Source organism: Thamnophis sirtalis, unplaced genomic scaffold, assembly GCF_051295495.1.
Source record: "Thamnophis sirtalis isolate CommonGarterSnake01/CBP01778 unplaced genomic scaffold, rThaSir2_p1.2 scaffold_1, whole genome shotgun sequence".
In the NCBI taxonomy this organism is placed as follows: domain Eukaryota; kingdom Metazoa; phylum Chordata; class Lepidosauria; order Squamata; family Natricidae; genus Thamnophis; species Thamnophis sirtalis.
The window spans coordinates 13,191,073-13,217,482 of record NW_028261381.1 but is presented as its reverse complement, the minus strand read 5'-3'; the positions used below and the strand labels follow the sequence as shown (position 1 = coordinate 13,217,482).

Below are 26,410 nucleotides of genomic sequence, written 5' to 3'. Positions count from 1 at the left end.
CAGACTGTGGGGGCAATATGCTGACTCTGTAAACCACTTAGAGAGGGCTGAAAGCCCTATGAAGCGGTATATAAGTCTAACTGCTATTGCTATTGCTACTGTACCAATGCAATGCTGAGATTAAATCCCATGGAAAAATTATATTTTGAATTTTAAGTATCGCTATCTAGAAAAGGTCTGAGGAACATGCAGCTTAAGGACCACTTTCCTCAACTTGTTCCCATCCAGATGTGCAGGCCTACCCAATACCCAAAAGCCGTAAGACATCTATTCAATTATTAGTGCATTGTTCATGACTGATTTTGAAGAATGTATGGAGTTGGATTTTAAATTTATATTTCATAAATTTGGAATCTTCAATTCAGCATTTCCTTGGCTTGTGGGTTTTGTTTTATTTTGTTATTATCCTGAGAGGAGGTCTACACATTCTCCATCCAAAAAGATTAGATAAAATTAAAACCAGAAGCCAGGGAGAGCTAAAATCTCTCATCACCATGCCTTTATGCCAGGGGTGTCAGAGTCAATTTCATTGAGGACTGATTCAGGGTTGGGTTTGATCTTGGGGAGCCGTGGCCACCTCGACGTCACTCAGAGCCGAGGTGGCGCAGTGGTTAGAGTGCAGTACTGCAGCCACTTCAGCTGAAGTTCAAATCTCACTGGCTCAAGGGTGACTCAGCCTTCCATCCTTCCGAGGTGGGTAAAATGAGGACCCAGACTGTGGGGGCGATATGCTGACTCTCTAAACCCCTTAGAGAGGGCTGAAAGCCCTATGAAGCGGTATATAAGTCTAACAGCTATTTCTATTGCTATGTCAAGAGCAACTATGGCGGCCCAAGCGCTCTGCCAGCGAAAATGACCTTGGGAGGGTCACACACGGCTCTCCCGACCTCAGTTTCCACTGGCAGAGGGTTGCAGGAGGCCGTCGCATCTGAAATCAGAGCTCAGGAGGGCTGCATGTAGCCCTCCTAAGCTCCGTTTTTGCTGGCAGACGCACCATGGGCTGGTCCTTCGGTGTTTCCGGGGGGGCTCCATGGGCCAGTTCTAAGCACCCCATGGGCCAGATTGGGCCCACAGGCCTTGAGTTTGACACCCCTGCTCTATGCTATATAGCCAAGAGGTTCCACTACTGAAATTATTTCCATCTTTTGCATTTTGACCTTTTAATCACTCAAAAATGAACAAAAGATGAGAGGCTAATCATTAATCATTGCAAAATGGACAAAAGATGAGAGGCTAGCTGAAAGATAGGTGGTGGCGGCAGGAACAATTAAGCACTAACTCTAAAACCAGAATCAATGTGAAGATTCAGAGGGCTTCTGGAAATGATGATTTGAGTCTCGTTCCAGTTTTCACTCTATAGAGAATTTATAATGCCACTTACAGGGAAGAAGAATGAGGTAAGGGAAGGTGGGTAGAGGGGGGAGAAAAAGAAGAAGAGGAGGGAGGAAGAGAAAGAAAGAAAAGGAGAGAAGGTAGGAAGGAGAAGAAAAAGGGTAGGAGTAGGGAAGAGATAAGGGAAGAAAGAAGGGGATGGAGGCAAGGAAGGAAGGAAGTAGAGAAGGAAGGGAGGGAGAAAGAAAAGAAAGAGAAAACAAGGTGGTGTCTTAGGAGGTGCGAAGGATGGTAAACAAAGCATTCTAAACTATACCTTATAACCTTCCAAATGGGATAATAATAATGTAAGAATGGCAAAGAAAAAGAATAATTATGTGAATGTATATCTATAATCTGTATGTAAGAGAACAAATGACAGTAAAAATATATAGCATAATATAGGTAAATAATATCTGGTCATAAGTAGCTAAGTTTAAATAAATAAAGAAATGTACATACAAATGGATAACGAATTATGAATGAAAGATAGAAATGTATAGTAGGGAAAACACTAACTGCAAAGAAACCGATCGGAACTGCTGTATGATATACGATGGAACTTGTTGTTCCTATGTTGTTTTTAAGTTATGTGTTGGTTTTTGTTGATGTGTTTATGTGTTTAAATAAAAAAAATTATCACCCTATAAGGCCACTTACGAAGCAACTTCTCCCCGATCATTTCCAGCTGATCTGTACTGAGTCCCCTTTTTGTGACAGAGGAAAACTGCCAGCTCAGCACTTCAGAAAGCTGTGACCATCTTGCACATGGTGGATTAAGGAAGAAGGACAAATTCTAAAATGGAAGCAGATTAGGATACATGGAGCAAATATCTCTCACCTTTCTTTTAAGGAGTTCGGGTGACGTTTCCACTTTCCTGCACTTCTGTGAGGTGGACAGATTGTCTACTGAGCTTATGTTTCATAACAAGGAGAAGGCCTTTTTTTGGTAGCTGTGTCTGAACCCAAGAAAAACCTATGCCACCTGCTTACCCATAAACCCTCCAGAAGCTACTTTTTAAGCGTGACCCGACAAAAGGGCGAATGACAAAACCGCGTCGCTAAAACCACGACATCATCAACGGGCCGACAACAGCGCGTCGACAACAGCGCATCGACAGAAGGGCGATTTACAACAGCGCGTCGGCAGGGCAATTTAAGTTAAGGTAAGGGTTAGGTTTAGGATTAGATTTAGGGTTAGGTTTAGCGTTACGTTTAGGGTTAGCGTTACGTTTAGGGTTAGGTTTAGTTTTACAGCGCACTTCTGTCACCGCGCTGTTGTTGGCGCGATTCAGCACTCATTCGTCGGAGCGCTTTAGAACACGCAGTTTTGTCACCGCGGTTTAGTTGGGCGTGGTTTTGTCGTTCGCCCTTTTGTCGGTGAACCCTTTTTAAGAATGACTTTTGGAAAGACAGTTACTCACTTAAATACGGCATCTTTAAGAGCTTGATGTTTGTAATAGGTTTTAAAAGCAACTGCTTTGAACTGACCAGATCTGAATGAAGAGGAAGCTGGCTATATAATGTTTTAAAGGAAGAACAAAATAAATGGGGACACTAGAAGGTCATTTAATGCGCTTCAGGAATGAGATGGGATCTGAATCTACATCAGCACCATCCTGCTCTGAAATGCCGTGAGGCATTTCCAACTGACAATCTCCAACGTCTCTGGTTTTTAACTTCTGTCGTTTGGAAAACAACAACAACAACAGATGGGCAAAGGCATTCTAACTACCACACAGTGGCGCTTGTGACTGGCTGAGATTTGATGTTTAAGTAGGAAGTTTTGCCACACAAAATGCGGCACTCAGATGCTACAAGGAGCACTGTTAACTTGGCAAAAAACAATCTAGGATTGCATAAAAAAACTAAGGAGTATGTTGGCCACTCAGTAAGTCTAAACCAGGGGTTCCCAACCCTTGAGTCGTGGCCTGGAACTGGGCGGTGGGCAACTGGGCAAGGGCACATAATTCTATTTGTGCATGCCCGCCACTTGTGTGGAACCATTCCCCTCCCCCCCCGACCGCCACTGGTCTGCAGAGCTGGAAAGGTTGGGTGTGGACCACTGGTCTAAACCAATCCATGATGCCAAAGCAAGCAGTATTAACAAATCTAAAACCAGATACTAACACACTCAGTAATCAGACAGTTGTACTTTACTTGTAGAAAAAAAAAATCAGTAGAAATTTCCAAAATTCCTTGTACTCAATCACAAAATCAGAAAACTCCACTCTTATTAAGCAGTTTCAAAGATATGAAGATTCCTGTATTAATTCATTTTCCCCCCTCAAACAGAAAACCAAACTATTTTTGTTCTCTTTTTTCAAAAAGTGGAATATTTTGGAATATTCCAAATTTTGGAAATATCAATGATTTGATAGGAATAGGCATGCTATCTCCCCTCTTTCAGAAATCAACCATTTTTACCTATATAATTATAAATCAAGACGTTTTTCAATATCTCCTCAAAAAGCCATATAAACATCAATTTTGTAATAAACAATGAACATAATAAGCTGGATTTTTTTTGGTGAACAGAAAAAAAGCAACTATAGCAATAGTGCATCTATTTGATCTGATTAGAGAATTCATATTTTCCTACCAAATATTAAAGCATTTTATGATATAAAATGCTTCCAGTGCAATGTCATAAATTCTGTTATGTTCGACAAGACTAAATTCCTTGTAAAAGCATTTATGGCAGAAGCTTTAAAGGGAGCCAGACTGAATGCAGGGATTCTTAGCAATTTCAATCTTAGAAAAGGTGCTTGTTAAGTTACCTTTGGTTCATTCATCAGCATATTGTACCATAAAATGGAAGCCCATCCACTTGGTAATTGACTGACATTTGAGATCACAACAATTGGAAGGGAATGGGTCTGGGAAGGGAAAATCACAGAGACAAGTTAAGCAAATATTCATAAATGGCAAATATTCCACAGGCAGAAAAAATGAAGCTAGATTCACATATCACATGGTCATGGCTTTTTAAATAGTTTTGAATACGCTAGGAGTGCAAAACCACTTTATAATCCGTATACGTAAACTGTGGATTCAGCCAAAACTTCTATCCAGCCTCTCCAAGTATTTGGCTTTTAATTCCATCCTCCTCTGCCATACAGAGAATGACCATTGACTTACCTGAACGGCCCTTCTATGTGCGCTGCAAGGGGAATCCAAGCATGGGTTAACTTTGTCCATTAGCCTAGAGACTGAGTTACGTAATTGTTGACCACGCCCACTCTGACTAGGGTAGTTCAGTTTTGTACGAAGGCTCAGCCGATCCAAGAGAAGCAAAGGAATCAGCAGACTAGAAGGTAAGTAGGTAAGTAAACACAATACGTGTGTGTGAGATTGAGACAGTGCCAGTGCCTGGACCAGCCGAAGCCAAGGGTGGGTTTGGATTCCCCTCACAGCGCGCATAGAAGGACCATTCAGGTAAGTCAACGGTCATTCTCCTGTGCGCTGGTTGGGGAATCCAAGCATGGGACATGCCAAAGCAATGAGTTTCAAGGGTGGGACGCAGGCTGGTCAGGGGCCATGGATGATGCTACAACCCTCTGTAAGACGCGTCGCTCAAAGGAAGCCTCCGCCGAGGCATACATGTCCACTTTGTAATGACGGATGAAGAGCGACATTAATGACCAGGTCACCGCCCTACATATGTCCTCCTCTGAGGCCTGTGTTGCCCATGCTGCCGTGGTGGCTGCACTCCTGGTGGAATGGGGAGGGTGCCGGTCGAGATTGGGATTCGTATGCGAGGGCAATGCACGCTTTCAACCAGCGCCCAATGGTGTTTGAGGACACCTTCTGTCCCATGGATGCCGGCTGGTAAGACACAAAAAGCACCTCTGATCTCCTGAATGATGCCGTGCACTTCACATAGTGACGGAGCACCCTGCGACCATCAAGATGGTGCCACTTCCATTCCTGAGGGTGTGACGGATTGGGACAAAAGTCTGGAAGGATGAGTTCTTGCGCCCTGTGGAACAAGGAGTTAACTTTTGGCAGGAATGCCGGGTCCAATCACAAGATGACTCTGTCTTGATGGAATATACAGAGATCCTCCCGTACTGAAAGTGCTGCCAGTTCTGAGAGTCTTCTAGTGGATGTAATCGCCACTAGAAAAATGGTTTTGAGAGTCAACAATCTAAGACTGACGGTACGAATGGGCTTGAAAGGCTCAGCCATGAGAGCTCTAAGTACCAGGAGCAAATCCCATGTAGGGTAACGGTGGACTACTGGTGGCTTGAGGTTAGATGCGCCCTTCAAGAAGGACTGGACCCTCGGATGGTGAGCAAGGGAATATCCCTGGGCGCCTCCCACCACAGTCGATAATGCCGCAATCTGTCTATGTAGACTGCTGGACATTAGCCCTTTATCCAAACCCAATTGTAAAAAGTCTAAAACCCGTGGAACAGGAGACTTAAGTGGGTCCACAGATACTGTCTGGCACCACCTGCAAAAGGACTGCCAGGTAGCTTCATAAATTCGTGTCGTGGATGGACAGCGAGCAGCTTGGATCATGGTGATGACCTTGTCAGAGAAGTGCTGACACATCAGGATCGCCCGCTCACGTGTCACACGGCTAATTGTAGCAGCTGAGGGTTCAGATGGATGAGAACCCCCTGCAAGAGCATTATCCGGTCGTCTGGTATTCTCCACGGTCGGGAAATTGAAAGATGGACCAGGTCGGCATACCAAGGGCATCTGGGCCACATTGGCGCGACCAAGAGAACTTCCACCTGCTCCAAAAGAATCTTCTGGATGACCAGCGGTATAAGTGGGAGAGGTGGGAAGGCGTATAGGAGACCTTCCGGCCAGGGGCTACAAAGGGCGTTGGTGCCTTCTGCTTCCAGAACATAATACCTGGTGAAGAACCTCGGCAGGTGTGCGTTGTACAGTTGAGCAAAGAGGTCCACCTGGGGCCGACTGAAGCAGTGAGCCAGTTCCTGGAATAGAGTCGGATGGAGCTGCCACTCCATCTGGTCTACTGTGGTTCTGCTCAGCAAATCCGCCTGTACACTGGCTGTGCCCGAAATGTGCTCTGCCCGGAGGGATAACAGGTGAGTCTCCGCCCAATGGTGAAGACGTTCCGCTTCCAGCATCAAGGCCCGGTGGTTGACATGTACCTTGGAAGCTACATTTTCTGTGAGAACCAACACGTGCTTGGTCATCACCAGGTCTCGAAAGTCGCAGAGAGCTAGCAGATCACTCAAAGCTCTAGCCAGTTGATGCTGTTCCTCAATTCCTGGGCGCTCCAGCGACCCTGTGTCACTCGGCCCGAGGCATGGGCTCCCCATCCGAATAGACTTGCGCCTGTTGTTACTACAACGCGATCTGGCTCCTTGAAAAGGCACCCCTTGAGGATTTTGGAAGAAGTCCACCAGCGTAGCAAATGAAGCACCTTGGGAGGCAAATGGACCCTGGTCTGTGAGTTGCTGGTGTGAGCCCTCTGAAATGGGAGCAAAAACCACTGGAGAGGACGTGCGTGAAACCTCGACCATGGGACAACGTCTATACATGAGATCATCTTCCCCAGAAGCTGGGAGAGGACCATGAGGGCATTTGCACCTGACTCACCAGGGTCTGAAGGCTTTGGCGTCTTTCCTGGGAAAGCGACACCATGCACCGTTCAGAGTTGATGACGGTCCCGAGATGGAGGAGGGACGTGGTTGGGTGCAAGTGGCTCTTTGGAAAATTCAAGAGGAGCTGTGGAGTTGTAATGCTTCGATCGTGGTCTGCAAATCCTGTCTTGCCATATCTGGGGATGACAATAGGATCAAGATGTCATCTAAATAACAGTTGACCCTTATCTGGATTGACCAGAGGGATGCTGCTATTACCGCCAAGAACTTCGTGAAGGTCCGCGGGACCGATGAAAGGCTGAATGGCAGGGCACGGTATAGGAAATGGCGCCCCAAAACTGGAATTGCAAGAACCTTCAATGTGGTGGGTGTATCGGCACGTGGAGGTATGCCTCCTTGATGTCCACAGAGGTCAGTAGGTCGCCCTGCCGGATACAGGCCAGAATGCTCTTGAGCGACTGCATTTTGAACCTCTGGTATTTCAGGTAGAGATTGAGCCATCTTTCCCCGTCTGGAGGGGAGGGCAGAATGCCAGCAGCTGAAATGACACAGCTGACTCACTCAGAACTGCGCTGCGACGCCAAGGCTCCCAAAGCGCTGGAAACGGCGACCCATGCCTAACAATTGTGTCCACTCCCGCCGGAGGCAAGGTCGCACTGCCTTTCTCGGCAGCAAGCAAAGAGAATGGGAGGCAGTACCAGCGGGTTTTTGGGCCCCGTGCCGACACGAGAGCGGCGAACCGACTCTCACCACGGCCACTTATCAGGGAAGAGAGTTTTTTTGCGTCTCTCTAAGGCTGGACTGAGTTAAAAACTGGACTACCCCAGCCAAAGGAGGCGTGGTCAACAATTATGTAACTCAGTCTCTAGACTAATGAACAAAGTTAACCCATGTTTGGATTCCCCAAGCAGCGCACAGGAGAAGATGAGAGTTATGGCTCTAAACCAGAAGTATTGAACTCAATTTTATTGAGGGCTGCATCAGGGTTGTATTTGACTCGGGGGTCGGTGGGGCAGGGCAGGGCCAGGATAGGCATCTGGGCTCTGTTTTCAGCCACAACAGCCTCCTGCAGCCCTCTGCCAGGGAAAATGGAGCTCAGGGAGGCTGCACACTGTTTTTGCTGGCAGAGGGCTGCAGGAGGCCATCGCAGCCGAAAACAGAGCCGGGGGGCACTGCACGTGGCTCACCCAAATTCGGTTTTCCCTGGCAGAGGCACCATAGGCCAGTCCTTCACTGTTTCCAGGGTGGCCCCACGGGCTAGATCTAAGTACTCTGTGGGCCGGATCCAGCCCACAAGCTTTGAGTTTGACACCCTTGCTCTAAACCAACAGAACTGAAAGTTTGATATCAGACTGTTAACTTCACAATATACAATGATGTCATTTCATCATTAGAGCCATTCAGGATTTAAACAAAACACAGATCTTCGCATCATCCAAAGATCTGAGCAACAGCTACAAAGAATAGGGTAATGAAATAATAAAAACTAATTAGAAGGTCACATTGAACATCTTTAGCCTAGCCCCCAAAGAAGAAACAGAGGTTTGGGCTTTAGTTCCAAAACATCCTACACCAATCAATACAGTAAGCCAGGCAAGGACAATCTGACTTTAGATGTAAGGCTGCTTTAACCACTGAGGACCATTTTTCCCAAATTACCACATGCCAAACTTTTCTTAATTTTACTTAAGACTTGTGTCCGCATCATAGAATACAGCAACAAGGACTGTGCATTGAAGAAGCAATGATTATAGCCACTCTCACTTTCCATTTATCAATTCAGTGAAATGGACAAGAGCAACCAAAGTGAACCATCCAATTGCTTTTGAGGTATGACAACATCATCTCACAAACATGATCATTAATCGGCACCATTTACATTAAGACATTTGACGTAATAACTTCTCCTGTCCTTTGTATGGTAACCCTGACATGCACACCATCACTTCCGGTAATAAAAACAGCCTCCAAAATATTGCATCCAATGGTACACTGCAGCAAACATTTTGGTGCTTCTGCCATGATCATGTGATGGGTCCTGTCATTGGACACTGCAGACCTAGAAGGGCAGCCTTTCCTGCTATGGCACTCGCCCTCTGAGGTTACATTGGCCCCATCCTATTGGTTTTTAGAAGGGTCTGATGATGGGTTTGCTATGGCGCCTGGGGATCTGGTAATGGAATGCAGCCCATGGTAACAACACTGTTTTTAAGATGGATTGCCCTCGCCTGCAGAGGAGGTCTTGTTTTAATGGTTTTTAGAATAGAATTCTTTATTGGCCTAGCGTGATTGGACATACAAGGAATTTGTCTCTGGTGCATACTAACAACCAAGGGATAAGTCACGGATCATAATTTGTTAAGATCCAATCACTTTCATTTCATTTCATTTATTAAATTTATAGGCCACCCAATCCCGGAGGACTCCGGGCGGCTTACAAGGAAAGAAGAAAAAAGAAAAGCAAAATAAGTAAAAAAATAGTTTAAAATTCACAACACACATACATTCTAATCGGGGCTGGACCTTAACACTAAGGTCAACAGCCCCAGGCCTGCCGCAACAGCCAGGTTTTAACGGCTTTCCTGAAGGCCATGAGAGTGGGTAAGGTCCGGACCTCTGGGGGTAGCTGATTCCACAGGGTCGAAACAGCCACAGAGAAGGCTCTCCTCCGGGGGCCCGCCAGCCGACACTGTCCGGCTGATGGTATCCGAATGAGGCCCACCCTGTGGGATCTTATCGGCCGTTGGGAGATGTATGGCAGTAGGCGGTCTCGCAGATAGGCTGGTCCTAAGCCATGTAGGGCTTTAAAGGTAATGACCAACACCTTGAATTGCATCCGGAGACCAATTGGCAGCCAGTGCAGCTCGCGGAGGACAGGTGTAATATGGGTGTATCTCGGTACACCCAATATCGCTCGCGCGGCTGCATTCTCGATTATAAGTCATAAATCATAAGATACAAACCACAATTGATAAATCATAATATACCCATAGGAGAAGGTTGTAGGAAAGATGAGTGGTGAGAAAGGTGCAAATTTTAATTATTATTTTTTAAAATTAAAAATAGTTTGAATTGCTTTGTTTGTTTGCATTTTTACTGTACGAGCCACCCACAGACAAAAATGTGAGATGGGCAACTATACAAATTGAACAAACCCGTGGCCGTAAAGCCTGCACACTGCGTTTTGCAGCCCTTGAAAACTCTTTTGACTAAGAGTTTTGACTGTTAATCAAAACTGTTGACTCTTTCTGACTGTGAAAAATTGGTAGCGCAGCTTCCTGGTATTTTGATCTTAGAAACTAATAAATGTTGTAATAATCCTAAAATAATTCTATTAGAGATGCGTCACCTGCAAGTGAAATGACCATCCTTACTTTGTCATCTTTGATCTTCCTTCAAATGTCAAGTGTGGCCCCTTGGCCACCAAAAGATTACCCGCTTCTTCTGAAATGAAGTTATTGATATGCTACTTTATGCCTTTAATTTTTAAAATCTACTTACTTCCAATTCAATTACAACTGTGTTCTGTTCCCATTTTGTCTCAAAACAGAGCGAATGGAGTTCTTCGGTTACAATGAGAGGGCCCTTAAAAAACAAGAGAGGAACTTTAATGTACTTTACTAACTTTAGCTATTTGACAGCCTTATATTTTAGTCTTTCTAATATAAATAGCTTATTTATAAAATAGCTTATCTATAAAAAGAGAAAAATTGCAATCCCAACTGAAATTAATTACAGAAATTAAACAACCCCTTCTAAACTATTAAAGCAGCAGTTATAATCTGGAACTTTAGAAAGAAGAATGAGACTTATTAAGAAGGAACCTTTGCTAATAAATTGACTTTTAGGGCTTTCTTTAAGCACTAAAAGCAATAGCAATAGCAATAGCAGTTAGACTTATATACCGCTTCATAGGGCTTTCAGCCCTCTCTAAGCGGTTTACAGAGTCAGCCTATTGCCCCCAACAACAATCCGGGTCCTCATTTTACCCACCTCGGAAGGATGGAAGGCTGAGTCAACCCTGAGCCGGTGAGATTTGAACAGCCGAACTGCAGAACTGCAGTCAGCTGAAGTAGCCTGCAGTGCTGCATTTAACCACTGCGCCACCTCGGCTCTAAAAGCACCAATATGGCCTGACAGCACCAAATCAATTTCAAATAACAAGGCATTCTATTACCTATGGGGGTCATTAATCAGTTACTTTGTTAGATGTGGGGTCATTACAGGGAAATCCCTTTCATTTAATGCATTAGGTACCAAAGAAAGTAAGAAAGGGTCACCTTGTTCCTAAAAACTGTGAACAGGGGTTTCCAAATCGGCAACTCTTAAGACTTGATGACTTCAATTCCCAATTTCAACTCCCAGTTTCTCAGCCAGCCATAACTGACTGGAAAATTCTGAGAGACTTGAAGTCCACAAGTCTTAAAGTTGCCAAGTTTGGAAACCCCAGCGCAGAATAAGGATTTAATCTTATCTGTTTTGAACCTGTAAATAGGTTAGAACAGGAGCGATCAGCGATGAGGTTTGCAGGAATTCTGAGGTGCGTCTCAGGAAGGAGATGACAAATCTTAGTACTCCAGATGGCATAGAGTGAAATTGATAGGTGGAATTCTCATCTGAATTAAGGCAAACCCAAGATCTGATGTAGATATAAATTCTTAGCCAATTTGGAGTTGGGATTCCTTTTTATCCCATTTTTAAAAACCATTCAAGTATCTTTAAGAGCATCTTAAGGGATTAGTATCAAACTGTTCTATGTGACAAGTTGAAAAAAAAAAGAACGGGTGAATCTATTGCTATTAACACAATTAGTTCATTGATTTAGTTTGTCACACATGAGATAACAGGTATAAGTATAAACATGGACATGAGCACATGAAATGAGTACAAAGAAATGGGGACAGTAGGACAGAGACGGTAGGCACACTGGTGCGCTTATGCACGCCCCTTGCAGACCTCTGATGCACATATTGGCTTTTGTTTCTGCAGCATGGAAGCCTAAAACACAGAATTCTGATTTAGGAGTTTTTAAATAAGCTATACAGATTCACTAAAGTGCTAAGGCATATTTTCCTTACCTCATTAGATCTTGAAACATTCTTCTGCTCTTTTAATTGCTGCAAAAGAACAGAATTTGGTTAAACCACATACCTTTCAACATTTTTTTATGCATGGTTCAAACATTTCTTGCTCAGTGTAGCCCCTTTCACTATCTTCCATATGTTATGGGTCCATTTCTTCATATAGGACAGTGATGGCTAACCTTGTCATCGCGTACCGAACGTGTGTGCGCCCGCACCCATAATGCAGTATGAGTGTAACCCCCTCCCCATACTCCTCCTGCGCATGTGCACACGTTCCCCCCCCCCCGGGGCAACCCATTTTGGGCCTAGTAGGTCTCCCTGCAACTTCCTGGGAGCAAAAATGGGCCATGGGGGGCAGGCGCACCCTCTGCATTCATGGCAGAAACCTGAAAATCAGCTGGCTGGCGGGAGGGGCACATGCATGCGCAGTGTGCCCACAGAGAGGGCTCTGTGGGCCATCTGTGGCATGTGTGCCATAGATTTGCCATCACGGATATAGGAGTATCCCACATAAATCCATTCCAACTATATAGGCAACTTTTAACAATTTCCCTATAAACCCACCAGGATGAGATTCACCAAAAGGCTTCTGATAGAAAACTGAACAGCAGATTGAATCAATCAATTACTGGTATTATAAAAGTGTATCGTGGAGATTTTGATTTTTAAACTTTTTAAACTGCAGAAAGAAGAATGGGAATTATTTTGAGAGTAACTCACATTCTCACTATTTGAACTGGCAGATAATATTAATAAATCAGATTCTTTTCAAAAAGATTGTCTTTTATCTCAAATAATTAATTTGTTCAACCCTGGGGGTGGTCTGGGTATGGATTAAACCCCGTTTCCTGAAAGATTAGATGATGCCTGGCTGCTATATGTTTTTAATCTTTGTTTTATATTATGTATGTTGTGTTTTTTTGTAAACTGCTTCAAGCCACATAAAAGTGAGGAGGACAGCTATATATAAAGTAAATAAATGTCACACACGAGATATGAATTGTGCAAATGACAGTTAAAAAGACTACATACAGGAGTCTTTATCTATTATCTCAGCTATCCCCTTTGCTTGTAAATATTAGACCTGCTAAGTAATTTTTAAAGTCACAATATAGAAAATGTGAGCAGTTTGATTATCTGTGCATACACTGCAGGGGTGGGTTTCTCGCCCCGTTCCAACCGGTTCGGTTGGAACGGGGCCGGCGGCGTCCTTGTGCATGCGCGCAGCGCATGCATGCATACTAGCGTCTGTGCGATGCTCCAGCTGCTCCTGGAGGATCGCACAGGCGCTGTATGCGTCCAGCGCATGCGTGGAAGCACAGAACTCGTCAAAACCGGGTAAGGAACGCGGGCGGGTGGGCCCTTCGCCGTTCCCGGAAGTTACTTACTTCCGGGTTCGTCGACCAACCGGTTCGCGGGGACCGCCGCGAACCGGTTGAAACCCACCCCTGATACACTGCAATAACCTATCCTTATAACCTTTTGGTTTTACTTCAAACTATCTCTAAACTATAACCAAATTGTAAGTTATCAAAAAGAAAGAAAGACAATTTCATTTAGAGAATGATTAAAAGATAAAATACTACGCATTTCAGACACCAGGCAAAACCTGTTCCCAAAAAGGTTTGACAGAGTACTTAAAAAAAATAACTGCAAATGTGTCCAATAACTGATAAATTGCTAAGAGAATCATATTAAGAAATTTTTTGAATCTAATGAAACTCACAACTGATTACTTTAAAAAGTAAAACATCTCCAGTAAATAATATTACTCCTACTCCTACTCCTAATAATACAAGAATGGATATGATTCAAGAACAATGAATTCTGAACCAAAACAAATTCCCACTATTAGATCGCTGGGTTCCATTACAAATGGTCGCTCTGGGTCTAATTCTACAAAATGGTGAAAAGTACTAAAACTAAAGACAAAAGGAAGAAGGACAAAAGGATAGAGAGAACTTGAAATAATCTTTGAGTCCATTCAAAGAAGGATAAACTGTCATCCCTATTCAAAGTTACCGTATTTTTTGGACTATAACACTCACTTTTTTGTCTCCTCAAAGGGGGTGAAAATGTCTGTGCATCTTATAGACCCAATATTGCTGAAGCCTCGCTGAAGCCTCGTCCACCCGCCAGCCATTTTTTTGGCCTCTGCATGCCCCTTTTTCAGGCCTTCTTTCGACCTGTTTTTGAGGCTTTTTGGGCCACTTTTGAGGCTTTTTTCAGCCTGTTTTTCCCCCAAAAAATGGACCTAAAAGCCTCAAAAACAGGCCAATAAAGCCTCAAAAACAGGCCAAGAAAAGCCTCAAAAACGGGCCAAAAAAGCCTCAAAATGGATTTTAAAAAGCCTCCAAAACATGCCAAAAAGCCCCTAAAACATGCCAAAAAAGCCTTGAAAATGGGTAGAAAAAAGGCTGGAAAAGGGCCAAAAATGAGGCGCGTGGACGTCAAAACCATTTTTTTTTGTTTTCCTCTTCTAAATTTAGGTGCGTCCTATAATCTGAAAAATATGATATAGGACACTGCACAAAATAGTTCTTACTTCAGAGCCAAAATCTTAAATCATGAACTTCTCCCCCATGTCCTAATGAATGGAAATCATGGTAAGAAACCATTTGTAGCATAAACTGACATCCTTGTCTCAGTCAGGGATCACTAGGATAAAGTGCTTTTAACTGGAGTTGACTATTTAATTGAGTTCATTGTAGGTTATTGTTTTTCTTATTACGGTTTTTATTTGTTGCCGTTTCTCTCTATATTTATATTATTACGCTGCTCAGTGCTATCCAGAGTCTACAAGATTGAGATAGGCTTCAAAAGGTTTAAATAGCTCTATAAAAAAAGCAACACTAAGTGCAAAAAAGATAACTAGCAAGGAGACAAAACGACTTCAGCATATCAAATAACACAGAGGTGCCAGAAGCACCTTACCAGGTGTCTAAATTCTGCTGATAGGCTCCCATTTGACTCTTCCATGTTCAATACTTTGGTATTTGTTCCCAAGATGTTGAATTTTCTAAATCTATAAATGAGACAAGTAACAAACCAATGATATAATCCTATTTGTTGTTCAACAAAAAATGCAAGAACAGGCACAAACTGATTGAACGTACCCTTTCACTGTGACTTTCTCACTGACGTCTCTGCAAAAGAAAAAAAAAGTCAGTTTATAAAGTGACAAGGCAGCCATTGTTCTAGAGCAGGAGTGTCCAACTCAAGGCCTAGGAGCCATATCCAGCCCTCGGGGTGCTTAAATCTGATCCATGGGGCCACCGTGGGAACAGCAAAAGATCGGTCCACAGTGCCTCTGCCACCAAAAATGGAGCTCGGGAGGGTCGTTCACAGCCCTCCCGAGCTATGTTTTCACTGGCAGAAAGTTGCAGGAGGCCATCGAGGCCAAAAACGGAACTTGCAAGGGGCATAGGGGACCCTCCCAAGCTCCATTTTTGCTGTTAGAGGGTTACAGGAAGCAGTTGCAGCCGAAAATTAAACTCGGGAGCCCGTTTTTGCTGGCATAGTGTTCAAGCCACCAGAGGCACCCCGGACACAAGTGATGTCCAGCTGGCCACATCCCCCCAAGGTCAAACACAACCCTGATGCAGCCCTCAATGAAATTGAGTTTGCCACCCGTTCTATTTGTTGTTTGTTGTTATGTCGCAAAGTCGTGTCCGACCCATTGCAATGTTCCTCCTGGTCTTCTTGCCTTTGCCATCCACCGTTCCATAGAATTTCACAATTATACTTCAGTATTCTCAAAAAATAATTCCATTAAACTTTTTTATCAAGTTATCTCTATGTAATCTGGAAAAATCTCCACCTTTTTCCTTTCACACTTAACTGCTCAGCTTAAGGACACTGTGAAATCTGCAGTTGTAAGAATTTTCTGTAAACCAATTCACACATCATTCTCACTTAAAAGCTTGATGTGAAACTGGAGCCTCTTTCACTTTTCTACAACGGTCATTTTTTGAAACATTTGGCATCCAGTACAGAGTGTGGTTACTTTTAAATAAATTCATGAATTCCTTAGCTCACTGCAATCAGAATGAGAGCCACAGGATCTGTAGCTATTATTGTTACATTGATGGGTGAAATGCTATTCCTGTTATAGTTTCCAAATCACATAGCATATATAAAGGCATTTTTCTTCAAAGCAATGGAGTCATCCTGGCACCTTAAATGAACATTTTATTTTCATTTAAACAATGGGAAATAACATTTTTATGGGACATCATGAAAAAGGTTAAGAGCTGTTCAGCAATGCCTTGAGAGTTAATAGATCTTCCTAAATGGATGTATTTAAAAAGAGGCTAGAGGGACATCTGTCAAGAATGCTATAGTACTGAATTCCTTAACTGAGCTGAGAAGGTACTAGGTCAGGGGTCCATAACCTGTGTGCTGTGGCCTAACGGCCACTTGAGCATCCAGCTGATGCACACATGTCTGCACATGTGCATGGCCCCAGAGCCGAGGTGGCGCAGTGGTTAAATGCAACACTCCAGGCTACTTCAGCTGACTGCAGTTCGGCTGTTCAAATCTCACCGGCTCAAGCTTGACTCAGCCTTTCATCCTTCCGAGGTGGGTAAAATGAGGACCCGGATTGTTGTTGGGGGCGATATGCTGACTCTGTAAACCGCTTAGAGAGGGCTGAAAGCCCTATGAAGCGGTATATAAGTCTAACTGCTATTGCTATTGCTAAGTGTTGCATGTGACTGCAGTCCACCTCGCGTGAGCCTCGTCACGGACATTCAGGGTCCCACACGTGCAAGTCTTGTTGCAAGCACTTGTGGCCCAACTCACACGAGCCTCATCAGGAACATCGCAGGCACTTGCCTGTCTGCACATGTACCTACCCATCCCTCAAAATCATCCCCTCTCTCCCCCCCCCCCAGGTAGCCAACCCAGAAAGGTTGGGGAACTCTATACTAGATGATCTCAAAGCTCACTACAAATCCTTACTATCAAGATTTTTTCCCAGATTCTCTTGTTTAAAAATAAATTAAAAGTATTTAACCTTGATGAAAGAGGGGTAACCAAAAGCTTTAGCTACTATAACTAACTAAATAAAAACTGTACAACTGTAAGAAATGGAAATCATAGGAGTTCGCTACCTGCCAGATATAGGTTGCAACAGAGTGTAGTGTCTAAGTTTGGAAAGTGTGGAAATCAAAGATCAGGGATGAAGATCACTTACTTATCAAACTGAACTTGCACTTTCAATTTATAATTCAGCTCTTGGAGCTTCACCAGCAATCTGGAAATTCAAGCAACACAAAGGTAAGAATAAAGAAAAAAATATGTGTCCTGTCCTGATTATCTTCCTTAAGCCCTTCAAGAAAGCATTTTCCTTATGTACAGCATAAGGTCTCATTTGGATCTTCGCAACAGAAGATTCTCTGATTCTTGAAGATCACAATAAACAGAAATGGGAGCAAATGAAATGATCCTTTGGTGGTGGTGGTGGTGGGGGGTTAACAGATGGTGAGGATTATGGGGAGGGCTAAGTGGTGGGATTCAATTTTTTTTACTACTGGTTCTGTGGTGGGATTCAAAAATTTTTACTACTGGTTCTGTGGGCGTGGCAGGGGAAGGACCTTCTCTGGGTGCCTTCAGTGGGAAAATGCCGGCTGGCGACGCCTAGGAGTAGGGCCTTCTCTGTTGCCGCTCCAGCCCTATGGAATGAGCTGCCCCCAGAGATCCGGGCCCTGCCCACTCTCATGGCCTTTCGCAAAGCTATTAAAACCTGGCTTTTCCGGCAGGCCTGGGGCTGTTGACCCCTTGATTGAGGTCCAGCCCCCTTTCGATTGGGTGTTTGTTGTGTTCCTTTTTAAAACTTTGTTGTGTCCCATTGTTTTTAAAAATTCTTTTTAAATTTTTTTCATTTCTGTAAGCCGCCCGGAGTCCCTCGGGATTGGGTGTCATAGAAATTCAATAAATGAAATGAAATGAAGGATACTGTAAAATCTTCATTCCCTCCGCACTCCAGGGGAAGGTTACTGCAAAATCCCCATTTCCTCCTAATCAGCTGGGACTCGGGAGGCAGAGAATGGGGGGGAGGGGGGGGTCAGAGGTGGTTTTTACCGGTTCTCTGAACGACTCAAAATTTCTGCTACTGGTTCTCCAGAACTGATCAGAACCTGCTGAATATCACCTCTGGGAGGGCTGCAGAAAGATTCCCTGTCCCCTTCTGCTCAAATTCTTACAAAATTAAAAAAACTTAATAGAAGAGACTCTTTGTAGCTCAGGGTTGACATGAGGGGTCCTTGGTGTTCTCTGAGCTTCCTTGTTTTCTTGCAGACGTTTCATTACCCAAACTAGGTAACAACTAGCACTGATGGACGTTACCTAGTTTGGGTAATGAAACATATGCAAGAAAACAAGGAAGCTCAGAGAGTGCCAAGGACCCCTTAAGATTAAAATAAGCATCTGTCATCAGTGGAGGCACCACTGAGTTGAAAAGCCATAATGTGCACACCAACCTAGTATTTTATTTATGAGGTAACTGTAGGAGCCAATCCTAGTGTGATTAAGCATGGGTAAGAGCTCTGCACGCAAACTCATTCAATGCAATCCCTAGATGCATCTGCTAAAAACATATGGAAGACAACTGAGTCTTGCTCCCATATAAATAGATGAAGAATTGTATCCCATGGCACCAGGGGTGGGTTTCTCGCCCTGTTCCAACCGGTTCGGTTGGAACGGGGCCGGTGGCGTCCTCGTGCACGCGCGCGGTGCACGCATGCGTACTAGCGTCTGCGCGACACTCCAGCTGCTCCTGGACGATCGCGCAGGCGCTGTATGCGTCCTGCGCATGCGTGGAAGCGCAGAACTCATCAAAACCAGGTAAGGACCGCGGGCGGGCGGGCGCACCCTTCGCCATTCCCGGAAGTTACTTACTGCCGGGTTCGGCGACCAACCGGTTCGCAGGGACCGCCGCGAACCGGTTGAAACCCACCCCTGCATGGCACGGATGAGATCATATGAAGCTATAGTAGGTTTCACTTTGGTTTCATGTGTTTTGCAAAATCCAGCCTTTGTGATTCCAAGGGAAGATCTATGACCTATCTCTGCTTGAGGTGTGGAGCCAATCACGAAATGAGCCTAAGAAACAGAACTTGAGTTCCTCAATATCTTCAAGAGAAGAAACAGCAGAATGCAGAATCAGGTCTGCAGCAAAATCTACATCTAAGTAAATGTTACCATGCCCTAAAATATTGGCAATTCGATTTAAAATGATATTCTGCCGAGAAACACTTTTTTTCCCAGTATGTTGTTAGGATGCCGCATATTTTTTCTTCCTAATTGACTAAACTAGGAAATCATAAAAATGTTCTGAAAGAAAGCAGTACCAAACCATTTCGGTAAACTTGCATGGATCAAACTTGACTTAAGATTAAGATTTAAGATTTAATTTATTTGTATGCCGCCCTTCTCTGGGAGGGACTCAGGGCAGCGAACAACTCAAAAGGGGAAAGGGGATACAAACACAATACACGTAATTAAAATACACAAGAGTCATACGGCCATACAAGTCGAGAAGGGAGGGGAGCTCATAAACCCCAGGCCTGCCAGGTTTTGACGGCTTTCCGGAAGGCCTGGAGAGGGGTGAGGGTCCGAATCTCCGCGGGGAGTTCATTCCAAAGGGCCAGGACTTGAGGGAATCTTCCCTCTTACTTTAGTTCGGAATTAATCACTCCCTTTAAAGTTTTTTTTAAAAACCACCATACATGAATCACATCAGGTATAAAACAATTTACCTCAACTTTACTGTAAATTGTACTCCAGTCTTCAGAACCAACGGCCTCTGAGGATGGGTAGGCATGCAAGGCTGTCTTTCTACAACAAAGGAGCTGGACAGAGAAACAAGAAGTACTGTTGAATTGTTTCAAAAAGGGAATAGAACATTATGCCAAAAATGAACAGATCCTCAATCTTCTATAATGCAAATGTGAACATTAAACAAATAATTCTTTTCAAATTATTTATTTGGAACAAACATCTGGCATTCTAGGAACAAAATTTATATAAACATATATAATCTCTAAATAGTTATATAGTTATATAATCTCTAAATAGTTAAAAATAAAAATATAATTTTAAATCAAATTGTATTAATACATTTCCATGGTTCTCTAAACCAGCTGACCTCAACCGTTGCAGCTTGGTGGCTCAGCTTGCGCGGGTAGGGGATGAGGGGAACCAAGCCATGCCAGCAGGGACTAGCCCATAGGTGCACACAGATTGACTCTGTGAGGTGTGCTGGTGCGCATGCACATGCAGCTGAACTCCAAGTTGAGCTGCCTGCACATGTGTGGTGGCCCATCAACCACGTAGGTTGAGCTGAGCATGCGCCCGTGTGCACTGGCCTGTGGCCCATTTGCGAATAGTCCACAGCCTGGTAGTGAGCTGCGGCCTGGGGGGGGGGTTGGGTACCCCTGCCCTAAACAAATCTTCCCAATCCACAAATTTTTGTCTAGGTGGGGGAAGCCTGGTCCATCCCTTCACAACTCTTTGGCATTTTTCTTCTAGTCTTCTAGAACAGTGGTCTCCAACCTTGGCAACATTAAGACTTGTGGACTTCAACTCCCAGAGTTCTTCAGCCAGCAAAGCTTCAGCCAGCAAAACAAAGCTGGCTGAAGAACTCTGGGAGTTGAAGTCCACAGGTCTTAAAGTTGCCAAGGTTGGAGACCACTGTTCTAGAAGACTCTCTATAGTTTGTAAGGAAATCACTAACCGTAGGAGACACCTTTCAATTTCTTTTAAATTTGATTCAAATCTAAACTTATCTAAGTGTCAACCCTGAAGCCATTTTGGAGCATCTTCATGGCTGTCACAGCTATGCTGGTTGGAGCTGTGGGAATAGGAGGGGGGAATAGAGATAGCTGGAGACATGTAGCCAAAATAAAATTATTTCTCCAGGGGACCAAGGACGTTCTCACCAGGTGCTGGGGAGGCGTAGACTGAAACCAACTGGAGTTGGATCTGTGACTGGATTGGACCATGTGCTGGACATGTGGACTGGGGGAAAGGAAATTGACTTAATTTGGATGGGGAAAACTGCAGGACTTTCGGAGTCAGGTTTTCATCAGATGTGCCAGTACGACATGCCTAATAAATGTGTACTTTGAGGAACACCTAGGCCTCAGAGGTCCGACTGGGTTGGATCTGTTACTTGGACCCTGACACTAATTTAAACAAAACTGCATGATTTCAAACAAAAATCATTTCACTAGATAGGTCTGCAAAGACTTTCTGGGAATAATGTGACTGCTCACATTTCAACCAAATAATGTAATCAGCAAGATAAAAGGGGCAGATACTTCAGTTTGGATGGCAAGATGAAATACGCTTTTCTAAACAAGGAAATGCCCATTCTGACCCATCTAACACAAGAAGAAAAATACCTTTGAATGAGTTGCTTGAAGAGACTCCATGTCCGCTCAATAAGCCCTTTCTTCTGTTGGGTAATGGGATCGGTGTCATAGGTGAATTTCTGCTCCAGCTCCTCCAGTTTTTTAAGCTGTTGAAGAATCTGCTGAAGACTCTCAGCCACTGAGGTAAACCTATCATTGCAATGATTGGATGTGAAGATTGCTACATTTCTCCTTAGGTTAACAAGCACAGAAACCAGCAGTCTTTAATTGTTTAGGGACAACACTAACTTTACAAGGCTCTTGAAGCACATATCTCAGAGCATTCATGGTATGCTTGAATCCATATACAACTGTTTGGACCCTGGATTCCACTTCTGAATCACAAGCCGTCCAACCATTAGTAATGTCCACTTCTTAGGGACATGAGTCACTTAAGGAGTTTGCCCAGATGTAGAAATGCAACTGTTGGAACATTTGCTGAGAAGTTATTAGACCTGGTACCATTGGTAGTGTTGGAATCCAAGTGTCATAATTCTCAAACAGCACAGTCAACGCAGTGCATTTTATCAACAGAAGAATATAAGCACATATTTTAAAAATGTGGAAAACATAACAAGAAAAGAGGAATAGCAGAATTCTGACACTTCAGGAAGGTCCTAGTTTTCAGAACAGAAAGTTTTCTGTGGAAATTTTCGGGTACTTTCCCCCTTCTGGTTGAATTAATTCTGAAAATTCCCGATTGTATTTGCCATGCTTCAGAGACCTACCAGTTTTGAAGCTGATCTAGACAAGCGTTGGGTGGGCCGCCAATGCAAGCCATCTGTTGCCGATGCTTCCATTCAACCAGCTCTTCTGTTATCAGAGCATTTTGGGTATTTTCAATCACAGGCAATGAAGAAGATATCAAGTGTAGCACATCCTAGAGAGAATCCAGCAAGAAACATATTCAAGCCATTACCCTACTTTTAGATTGATCCTGGCAAGTTCCATTTGAAACGTCAAGGAATGTATATCTTCAATTTTTTTAAAAAGAGCTTTAACATTCACATGATGCATAGTGGGAATTTCCTAGAATATGGGATGATGTTCTAATCTTTAGCCAAGGGACATACTTGTGTTGCAATAAATGCATCAAAAAGATGCAGATGCAACCCTCCACACCCTAGACCAGTGTTTCTCAACCTTGGCGACTTTAAGTCCCTTGGACTTCAACTCCCAGAATCCCCCAGCCAGCAGAGCTGGCTGGGGGAATTCTGGGAGTTGAAGTCCACGGGACTTAAAGTCACCAAGGTTGAGAAACACTGCCCTAGACTGTAGAAATAACTACAATTTATTGGTAGAATTTAATAGGTAGAAACAACACAAGGAAGAAGCACCAGGTACAATTTATGTTCTAAGTTCTTGACTGAATTGTGGAATATATAGCTAACAAATAAGAGGAACTAGAAATCAACCTACAAAGTAAGGAACCTTTCAATTTTTTAAAAGCTGTGGCAGCCAAAAAGCAGCAGTGGATAGTGCAGTGGCATCAATAAACAAGGCAGGAATTGAAATCAGAAGGAAGACAAAATGAATGTTAAATTTTTACTTGTCAACCCTACCATGTAGTGCAAGAAATCAATGCCACAGGAAGGCTACTACTTTTTAAAATACTAGCTATAGCTAATAGAATACTGTAAGTCTGATGGAGCTTTATTGCCCCCGTCTCTATGTTCAAATGAATTAGGGAGCTGAAGAGCCTGAAGTGCTTTCATATTACCTTCTGCTTTGTTTTTGTTTTTTTTACGTAAGCCCTGTTTTTTTCACTTAAATGTTGCTTACATCTGGCTTATCTCAGTCAAGGACAATTTATCCTCTACACCAGTGATTCTCAGCCTGTGGGGTGTGTGTGTGCGCGCGCACGCACACATTATCATCACAGGGAGGCCTATGAAGGTTTGAAGAAATGTTATGATTTAAATCTTGAGTTAATCTTGGGGGTCCTTGGCTATGGACTATGGCCACAAAAGGTGTTTACAAGGGACGGGGGGGGGGGGTCCGTGGTGAAGAAAAAGTTGACAACCACTGCTGTACACTAAAATGGAGAACAGCAATGATGGTGGATTGCACTACTGTGGCATATGGATTTTAGTGACCTGAAATAGCTGCTGTTTTGCTAGTGTGAGTGAGTACAAGGGGAGAAGCTGCTCAATGCTGGCTTTGAATGGCAGCTGTAATATCACAAGGGCTGATGAGCCAACCTTGCTGCTAGCCAGCACTGTTGTGGCAGTTCCAATGATCAAGCCTGCTCCTCTTTAGATTTTGGGGACTAGATACGGTACCTGAGGGGGAACCCACCTCCTCAATTGCTGGGGAACATGCTGTTGGCCTGACTAAAAACTGGAATGGGAGAAGAGGATTGCATGGAGTGAATCAAGAGGCTACAAAATAAAGATGGAGAGAGAAGTTAAGTGTGAAGAGGAGTTTTTTGGTTCCTGGTTGGGAAAGGGAGAAAAAAAGATTCACAAGGTGGCTTCAAAAAGGAAAATGAAAACCCAGAGGGGTGAGAACTCCTCCCCAAAGGGGAAGGAGACCTGGCTGTCCCTGGGGAAGGATTAGGCAGAAGACTCAGATAAGTTTTTTCCCCTCTGTGGAGAGCCAGTAGATGTTCTACTGAGCAGAAGGTCGAACCAATGGAAGCCCAAATTCCAGCCCATCCTTTTTACCTGCTCTCTTGTTAAAACACAGAAGAGGGGGAGAGAGTTGGAATGAAAGGGGAAGAAAACAGCTAGCAGGAGAACTACAGGGGGACCTCTGTCTCTGGGAGTGAAACCTAGAAAAGCTGTTATCAAGTGAACACCAAAACTATATTGTAAAAACTTGTGATAAAAGCCCTCACTGTAGTAACAAAAAAGGCCTCCACTGGCTTATTTATTTGTGCCCTTTGCCAGCCTTTGCAAGCTAATCTTCAGTTCAAAAAGAACCCTGTTACACTGTGGCAACCATCTCTGAATGAATTTCCTTGTATGTTCTCTTTTTCCTTGAGTTGAAGGTGACAATCATGGTACTACATCCTCTAAGACAGGGGCATCAAATTCGATTTCATTGAGGGCCACATCAGGGTGGTTTCACCTCGGGGAGTCCTGGCGGTGTGGTCAGGGTGGGCATGTCCAGCTCGACGTCACGTGTGTCGGCGGCGCTTGTGGTGGCCTGAGCGCTCTTCCAGCAAAAACGGGCTGCCAAACTGTTTCCAGCTGTAACGGCCTCCTGCAACCCTACTGAGCCCCGTTTTTACTGGCAAAAGGCACCACAGGTAGACCTTCGTTGTTTCCGGGATGGCCCAGCGGGCCAGATTTAAGCACCCTGCAGGCTGAATCTGGCTCATGAGTTTGACATTCCGCCCCTAAGATCATCTTTTCCCAATAATGCTTAGGTTGAATTGACAGGCAGTGACTGCTTTAAAGGCTCCCAGTAACTTCCAAAGCTCATGATAAATTAGAATTTCCCTGGTCCTATCCTCTAACTATTATACAACACTGTCTCACAAACACTTTGGACTCCAACCATCGGTTCTTCACATCCTTTAAAGGGAGGGGAAACAAAACAAAAAGTGCCTGCTATTTAGACCAATGAACAATCATAGCTCTCCAAAGAAACTCGCTGCATCACCTGTCTCTTATTGTGAAGCTGCAAATACATGGTGTGGAGCTGTACTTTTTCCTTCTTATAGTCATCCTGGGTCATGTTGTGGGATTCACATTCTGCAAAAGAGATCATGTCAGAACTTTATATGTCTTTTATATGTAAAATAGCAGAACTGTAAAAAAACAACAAGGAAATAATCCAATAAACAGTATCAAAGTCCTCTCTGGTATAAAGGGAGTGAGGCATCATCGTGACCATACACAATTTTCCTTTTTTTGGCCAGTCTTTAGGCAAGACACGGTACAATCATTACTTGATGAGCCGAGGTGGCGCAGTGAAGAGCCGAGGTGGCGCAGTGGTTAGGGTGCAGTACTGCAGGCCACTTCAGCTGACTGTTATCTGCAGTTCGGTGGTTCTAATCTCACCGGCTCAAGATTGACTCAGCCTTCCATCCTTCCGAGGTGGGTGAAATGAGGACCCAGACTGTGGGGGCGATATGCTGACTCTGTAAACCGCTTAGAGAAGGCTGAAAGCCCTATGAAGTGGTATATAAGTTTAACTGCTATTGCTATTGCTACTTGCCAGTTTCACCATTGATTTTGCTTGCTGGAAGCTGGCTGGCCAAGGTCGCAGATGATAATCATGTGATCACAAGATGCTGCAATTGTCATGTGAGCTGGTTGCCAAGCACCCAGAGGTGGTATTTACCAGTTCTCCAAACCAGGTCAAATTCCCATTACCAGTTCTCCTAAACCAGTCTGAACCAGCTGAATACCATCTCTGGCTGCCAAGCACCCAGATCACAACCATGTGACTGCAGGGATGTTGTAATAGTTAAGTGCAAGGACTGGTCATAAGTCACTTTTTCGGCATCATAACTTTTAACAGTCCCTAAATAAATGGTCAAAAGTCAAGGACTACTTAGAAGGCTACCTCGCCAAAGGACAAGACACTAGGAATGTCTATGTGAAAAAGCAAAGCATTAAGGGAGAAACGTACTTAAATCTAGGCCAAGAATAGGCAATTTGCAGCACTTCAGATACTGATGATCTGCAACTCCCAGAGGAGGAATTAAAATATGGCATTCCAAATATTAAAGAGCCAAGGCTTAAAATTTGCAACAAGATCCCATGGATTCTGACAATCTGGAACTAGGGATTAGATTATAATGTCTCCCATCATGGTAATGATGAGAGCCAAGGCTTTGCAGGGCGAGACCCCACCAAAATCCAAGCTACAGACCATCAACTGAAACTGGAGGGAGATGGAATACAGGAAACCACTGAATTCAATACTGTTCAGAAGGCTTACACCTTGCTGGTTAACTTTTCATAAGAATGTTACTTAGGTCTACCGCATTCTGCTT

The 26,410-nt window shown here is 43.9% G+C and overlaps 1 protein-coding gene across 3 annotated transcripts in view; it reads right to left on the bottom strand.

Annotated features, from left to right (window-relative positions):
* STAT1 (signal transducer and activator of transcription 1) overlaps positions 1 to 26,410 on the bottom strand; it is a 48,734-nt gene that overhangs the window by 14,624 nt on the left and 7,700 nt on the right. For all 3 annotated transcript variants that reach the window (XM_087707780.1, XM_087707786.1, XM_087707793.1), the window contains 11 exons: positions 25,069 to 25,160; positions 22,188 to 22,339; positions 21,451 to 21,609; positions 19,804 to 19,896; positions 17,241 to 17,300; positions 15,160 to 15,189; positions 14,978 to 15,068; positions 12,038 to 12,076; positions 10,461 to 10,544; positions 4,152 to 4,250; positions 2,032 to 2,167 (listed from right to left, as the gene is read on the bottom strand). In XM_087707780.1, coding sequence (XP_087563906.1) covers positions 2,032 to 2,167; positions 4,152 to 4,250; positions 10,461 to 10,544; positions 12,038 to 12,076; positions 14,978 to 15,068; positions 15,160 to 15,189; positions 17,241 to 17,300; positions 19,804 to 19,896; positions 21,451 to 21,609; positions 22,188 to 22,339; positions 25,069 to 25,160 — 1,035 coding nt within the window. The remainder of the gene's footprint in view (positions 1 to 2,031; positions 2,168 to 4,151; positions 4,251 to 10,460; positions 10,545 to 12,037; positions 12,077 to 14,977; positions 15,069 to 15,159; positions 15,190 to 17,240; positions 17,301 to 19,803; positions 19,897 to 21,450; positions 21,610 to 22,187; positions 22,340 to 25,068; positions 25,161 to 26,410) is intronic.